At 54.8% G+C, this 6,954-nt stretch overlaps 1 protein-coding gene across 1 annotated transcript in view; it reads left to right on the forward strand.

The window, feature by feature from the left end:
• PDLIM4 (PDZ and LIM domain 4) overlaps positions 1-3,226 on the forward strand; it is a 56,306-nt gene extending 53,080 nt beyond the window's left edge. The window contains exon 7 of the mRNA XM_075102957.1: positions 382-3,226. Coding sequence (XP_074959058.1) covers positions 382-586 — 205 coding nt within the window. The 3' untranslated portion in view covers positions 587-3,226. The remainder of the gene's footprint in view (positions 1-381) is intronic.
• The last annotated feature ends 3,728 nt before the right edge of the window (positions 3,227-6,954 follow it).

Here is a 6,954-nt window from a genome sequence, read left to right on the forward strand (position 1 = left end):
TGCTGGTGCTGTGTGTGCGCAGCCCCAGCCCTGCCAGCGGCGCTGGGAGGATGCTGGCTCCCGGCGTTCGGATCTGGGCTGAGCGTAGATATTTGAGGCTCAGCTTTGCATCGAGCCGTGGAGCGGTGCTGCGGGGCGGGGGGCGGGACAGATGGGAATGGAGCATCCCAGCCTGCAGAAATACACCAGAGCCACTGAGCCTGGAGCAGGGTGGCAGCTTTGGGTGGGCTGAGTTGTTGGGATGGGAACCCACAATAACACCCTTACATGCCCCTACACGCCGCTTTCCTTCACTCACTCGGTTTTACTCAAGGCAGCAGGAAAAGCTGTTAATGCTCGTCGTTTCCCCATCTCACCCGAGCTCTCCCCACCTCTCACCAGGGGCACGATCGTCAAAGCTCGGGACAAGCTTTACCACCCTGAGTGCTTCATGTGCGACGACTGTGGCCTCAACCTGAAGCAGAGAGGATATTTCTTCATCGAAGAGCAGCTGTACTGCGAGACGCACGCAAAGGAGAGGGTTAAGCCCCCCGAGGGATATGACGTGGTGGCTGTTTATCCAAACGCTAAAGTTGAACTTGTCTAAACCCAGACTGTGCTCTGGAGAGGTCGGGCGGCCGCGCGCCCACCCACGTCCTCCCCGCCGGCTGCGCAATGTGGCTGTAATCAACCCCGATTACCAAAGCCCAAGTTAAAATGCCTTTTCCTAGATAAAACCGTTTACACTTGGGATCTCCAGGGGGTGGTGTTGAAAGCATACGAACAGGTTTTTCCCTTCTTTTTGACACTCTGCTTTTTGGGTTGCTGTGTTGGGTTATTAGTCTGTGCCATAACCTTATCCAAGATTTGTGTAAATATTGATTAATTCTCTACTCTGTGTTATATAAAACCAGTATTCCTTTTTTTTTTTTTTGCCCCCCTCTTCTGAAAAAGCAAGGAAGATGTTTTTAAAGCTCAAAGAAAAAAAAAAGGCACTTTAACAGAAGAAGCTGACTCCTATATCCTGACCTTAATCTCCTGCCCTCCAGCTGCCCCAGTGATTAAACACCCCTCCTCAAGGAGTCTGGGATGTGGTACCAGTGGGTGGGGGTCCCTGGCTCAGCCCCATCCCAGCAGATGTGCTGAGGAAGGGTGGTCTCTTAAAACAGCGATTCCTGTGAAATCCCCCGGAACGGGGCACTGCAACTTGAGGCTGACACGGACCGATCCGAGTTCCCTGAGATCTCCCCATCCTGAGCGTGTGAGGAGGCTTCTTTCTTCCTTCTTTCCCTCCTAATTCAGTTGCTGTCTGTATCTAACCACCCGAGCACACCTTTAAAGGGCACTGAATTAGCGGGGAGCCCAGCTCAGCTATCCCCACCTCCTGCGCTCCTGCCCCACGGCTGCCCTTGCTTTGGCTGTTCCAACTCTTCCCCAGCTTTTGCTAGATTTTCATAGTCCTTTATTTCTAGATCCCCAGACTGCTCCCATCCGGGCCTGCCTCGCAGCGGGGAGGTGGTGATGAAATCCCTCCGGGCACGTAGGAAGTAACTGGGGCGGCGGCGAGCCCAGCTGTGAGCCCCGAGTCCAGGGGCAGAGGGTTCGGATTTATACCTGTATCCCAAGGCTGCGCTTTCAGCCAGGTCCGTCACCCACTTTATTTGGCAAGGAAAAATTTTTGAGGATCTTGGGATGTTGCTTTGTTGGAGAAATGTTTTTTTTTTTTCATGTTAGTGTTTGGCAGAGAGAAATAGAGTTCAGTCACCCAGCTGCTGGGTGCCACCGCGCGTGGTGGTAGGAGCCGTGTGTTTGGTACCACAAGGTTACTTCTGATTTGTGACAGCCGCTTTCCTCCTCCTCAGCTGAGAGAGGGAGGACGTGGGGGACAAAAAGAAATGTCTGTGCTCACTTCCCTTCCATGGAAAAGGAAAATAAGAGATGGGGCAATAGCTAAAGCACTCGTTCCCCTTCTGGCTCTCCATAACAGGGGTCTGAGAAATCTGGGACTGGAGGAGGGTCGAGAGCGTTATCCCAGGCATGCAACTTCTTCCTACAGGTTCTGCACCCCAGAGGGAGTAAGGATTTTAGAGTGTTAGAGGGCCACATTTAGACCTTTTCTTGTGGTGCCTTATAGGGATTTCAGCAGCTCCTGCCCCGTGCCCAGCAGCCTCCCGGCAGGGCTGGGCTGCCCGAGCGCGCATCCCGGCTGGGCACCGCCTCGCAGCCGGAGGGACGCTGGCCCCGCGCGTTCCTGCTAGCGGCAGAACAACCACCTCCCCCACCCTCGGCCATCAGGATTTTTAATGACTAAAGTACAAGAAACGTGTGAAAAATTTTATCATGGCGCTGAGCCTTGTTTTTTCTTGTGTTTGCATAGCCTTGCTCAGTAGGTTGGACCAGCTGAAGGGAAATACTTGGGGCAAGGGTAAATGATGGGGAGACTAACAACAACCAGGTGCAAAGCGTAACTGCCCCCTGTTCGCAGGCCTCTGCTTGGAGCTCCTTCGTTTGCCATCGTCAGAAACATTTGTTCTGATTACTCCATTAACCTCGTGCGTTGCCGGGCCAAGCTCCGCTGCCTGTGGCTTGAAAGTTCAGGCTTCACCCAAAGCCAGGACTGAATCCAGCTCGGCTGAGCAACGGAAATCTCACCACACGAATGGTTCCGGGGGGCTTTTCCCATTTTCCAGGGCAGATGGCCACGGCTGCCAGCGGGGGTTGTGTTTCACTCTCTGCAGCTCTTGTCCCCCGTTCGACTCCATGTGCGCGGCGGTTGTGTCTTGTGGGGGTGCCAGGCTTCTTGCAGCCCTGACACAGGGACCACCTCTTCACCGCCCTCACTGTGAACACCTGAGTGCGTGGGCTGCTGGCAGGGCATCCCCGGTGCTCCCCCCTGGCTGCTGCACCAGTACAGCACTGGGAGCACCGGGCATGGGGCTTTTCTTTTAATTTACAACCACGTTCCCACAAATCAATTTTTCTGCGCGGTTGTCTCTTGATACCCTTTCTTGGGAGTAATCAACTCATTTGATCCCCGCTGAGGAGCCTAAAGCTGGAGCTGCCTCGCACAACCCCATCCCGGGGCACGTTGATTCCTGGCTTCAGGCCACATGATTTGCGTTACAGGGTTTGTAGGAGCTGCCTCAAGCGAGCCTGCCGAGTCACCGGTAATGCTATTTAACCCTGTAAAATGTGGGGAGGGTGCCGTTTGTATGAAATACAAAATAAAATTGTACTGTTGGTTTTATGTCTCGCATTACTTAGCTTGGCCTTTGCCTGGTCCCAGCTGGGTCCCCCGCGGCAGGACCCAGACGTGCGGGGGTCCCTCGGTATCCAGATAAGGAGGACACTGGATAAACTTTAAAAAGCATCTTGGAGACAGAGAGCTGCCCTTCTCACGGCATGGTGCATCGAGAGCCTTGTGTGAGGTTTGGTCTGTGTTTTGGGGGGGGTGTTGGTTGGTTTTTAACTCCTGAGACATTCCTGGGACCCTGTATCCCATCGGGGGGGAAGGGCTGTCTCATCTCTGCCCGTTATGGGAATGCCTGCGGGTGCCCGGCTCCTCTCCATTGGCGGGGCCCAGCTCATCCTAAAGAATCATTAAGGTTGGAAAAGATCTCTAAGATGGTCAAGTCCAACCCCAACCCAACACCCCCAGGCCTCCTAAACCACGCCCTGAGGTGCCATGTCTGCATGGTTTTTGAACCCCCCAGGGCTGGTGACTCCCCCACCTCTCTGGGCAGCCTGTGCCAGGGCCTGACCGCTCTGGCAGGGAAGATATTTTCCCTAATATCCAACCTAAACCTCCCCTGACGCAGGTCGAGGCCGTTCCCTCTCGTCCTGTCACTGGTGACTTGGGAGAAGAGACCAGCTGCGATGCTGCAATGGTCCAGAGCTTTACTGCGTCTGCCCCTGCAATGTCAATGAATTAGGTTTATTCGCAGCATTTAACCAGCTACGGTGCTGCTCCAAGGGCACCTTCTCCCGCCTGATGGCCCAGACTTTCACCAGACCGGGAGCTGCAGCTCCGCGGGGCTGGGGATGTCACCTGCCCCGTCACTGTGGGAGGGTTCTTGGCAGCACCCGGCCTGGAAAACACCCTTCTCCTCGAGGATGATGTAAACCACGGCACAGCCGTAAGCACACAGCGCTCCTGAAACTCCCCTTTGCCTGCTCCGCTGCGGCACTGCTCAGGCTCGTTCCCCGTAAGCCAGCACGGGGAGCCTGGAGGTGTGACGCGGGCACGGCGGGGCAAAGCCTGTCCCAAAAGCCCCGTCCCACCCCGTCACTGCTGACCCTCAAACCACAGGAACCCACTGGGTGGAAGGAGCACAGGGGATCAGGAGGAAGATGAGGGTGGGTTTGCTGGGGTTTAGCAGCTGTATGATGGAGGGATGTTTGCTTATGTAGCTGAACGCCACTAGTTCTGGTTTTAACAGTTGATTGGTGTTTGATTCACTGGTATGTGGGAAAGTCAGAAGTAAGTGCCTCCAACAGATATTTAATCTAAAAGGTTTTATTTGGAAAGCGTCCATACATGGAAATCGTTGCTTGTATGTGCCTGAAAATATTTAAAAAGACAAAGCCTCTGAGGATCCACATGTGGCATGACAGCTTTTCATATAGTTCTGGGTCTGTGGAACTCCATGTCTAATCAGTGCACATGTCCAAATAATTAACATGCTTCTGCCTCTCCCCAGTTACTGATTTTCCACTCTCCCTTGAATGCATACACATGTCAGATGTGTTTATACATTATAGCCACCGCAATCCCTGGCCCCCCTGCCCTGGGCACTTCAGACCCCCATGGCTGAGCTCAGTGGGGCAATCCCTGGCTGGGAGACCAAAGAGGGGGACACAGGGCACCCCGGCACCCCTGGGGCCGGCCCCTCCGAGACCCCCGCGGCAGCCCCAGCCCACGCAGCAGCCGCCATCTGACCTGCCCAACCCCGGGAGCCTCCTCCAGGCTCCTCACTTCTTTGGAAAAAACAACGCATAAGATCAAACGGGACGAAGGGCACTGTTTGTTAACTAAATGAGGTGGGACCAGGGCCAAACTGATTCAAGTTCTAATTGTTTAACATTTTCCATGTATCATCATTAAAGTTTCCTACTTAGCTGGGCATTATTTTCACCACCACACCCCCTTTTTTCTGCTGCTTTTGTCTGGAGTTGTTTTAACTTTGCTTTTGTTATTGGATGGCTGCCCCAGGGACCTTAAAAAAAAAATCTCAGCTGGTCCATTTGTATTAGGATAAAAGTCCTTGTGCCATAGGAGGGGAGGTAGAGCGAAAGAGGCTCTTTGGAAAAGTTCCATCTCCTCCCTTTCTCATGTATGAAAGAGGCTATTTTAATTACTTCAGGGGGAAAAAATCTTCCCCACACATCTAATAGAACACATGAAATCACTCCAGACAGTAAGGGTACATATCTGCAAGTTATTTTGCCTCTCTTTTTTTCTCCCTGGGAAAGCCCAGGCCATCGGGAGACACCCACAGAGCTCCCCCAACCCAGGAGCAGCTTCTCACACCGGGACATTTAAATATTTTGAATTTTTACATAGTCCTAAAGAAGTTTATTCGTGCAGGAGAGCTGGTGGGGAGGGTCTGGTCTGCCGCCAGCTCTGCTGCTTTGGGCAGTTCACGGACACAGGGTCGCTCTCTTGCTGTGCAGAGATGTTTTATTAATGAAAACAGCTAGGGTGGTTTTTTTTTGAAGAAACACCTTAGTTCTTCAGTCCCAAACCCGAGGGGTGCCGGGAGGCCTGGGGCAAGTGTCTGTCCTCCCCAAGCTGAGTAGAGGAGACGCAAGCTGCTGGCACTGCGGCACCTCGGGAGGCTGGGGCTCACCGGCGGGACACCGAGCACCGGCCTTGGAAAAGCCGGAGGGGACCTGGGGAGGCCACCCGGTCCCTGCTCCTGTCCCAGGCAGCACCAGCCACCCGCGTCCCTCCCGGGAGATGGCTAACCTGTCCTGAGGCCAGAGACTCCCAGCTCCCCAGGCAGGGTGTCCCAGGGGGTGCAGGGGAGGCAAAGGAGTGCATCAGGTGCATGACGTGCAGAGGGTTGCATAGGGTAGAGAGTGGAAAATGGGGGTGCACGGGGCTATATAGGATGTGTAGGGGGTGTACGGGAGTACATGGGGTGGATAGGGGCAGATGGGGCACATGGGGTGCCTGGGGTGCAGGGGCACGGAGGCAGGCCGAGCCCCAGCCCAGCCTAGCCCGGCCCAGCCTAGCCTAGCGCCTGTCTCCTGCACCATCTAGTGATGGAAACCGGAATAACCCGCGGTTTCAGGCAGGGTGGGAGAAGAACCGGCGCTGTGAGGTTTCCCGGCCTTGTGGGGTGGCTCCTGGGTGGGAACAGCCAAATCCACCCAGAGGGCAGCGCTTCTGAGAAACCTCTGGCAAAGGCTGCTCCGGGAGAGGAGGTTTTAAGCCGCAGCGATGGGTTTGAGCCTGTCCCCTGGGCTTTTGCGTGCTGTCAGACATCCCGTCGCTTCTCTGGCAAGATGCCTTGCTTTTCCTTGCTCTGATGCAGCCCTGACCCACATCACCGGGCCCTGACCCAAAGGCTGCGGGGCCGGGAAGCAGGACGGGGTGGTGCTGCCCCATGGCGCGGGTGCTGGATGCCTCAATGCATCTGCTCCTGCCGCGGAGCTGCGGTGCGAGCGTGGGCTGGTGCCCTGCTAGCTCACAGGGCCAAAGTCTTACCTGACCAGAGTGACATCGCACCAGGTAAATTACTTAAGTCCTTGGTGAGCAGTGGGTGGTCTTGGGAAAGCTGATTCCACTGGAGCAGATGGGTTTTGGGGGGGTTTATTCCAATCCTCACACACACTATGGGCAGGCACCCTGGCTCCATCTCTTCTAGGGGATTCCTACCACAAATACAATTGCCTGGAAAATAATCACGCTGAGTGTTTCTCTGCCCAGCTCTGCTTAGGAGGGGGAAGCTCACACCCCACTGCCAGGAA

The sequence above is a fragment of the Phalacrocorax aristotelis genome, chromosome 8 (genome assembly GCF_949628215.1).
Source record: "Phalacrocorax aristotelis chromosome 8, bGulAri2.1, whole genome shotgun sequence".
NCBI lineage: Eukaryota > Metazoa > Chordata > Aves > Suliformes > Phalacrocoracidae > Phalacrocorax > Phalacrocorax aristotelis.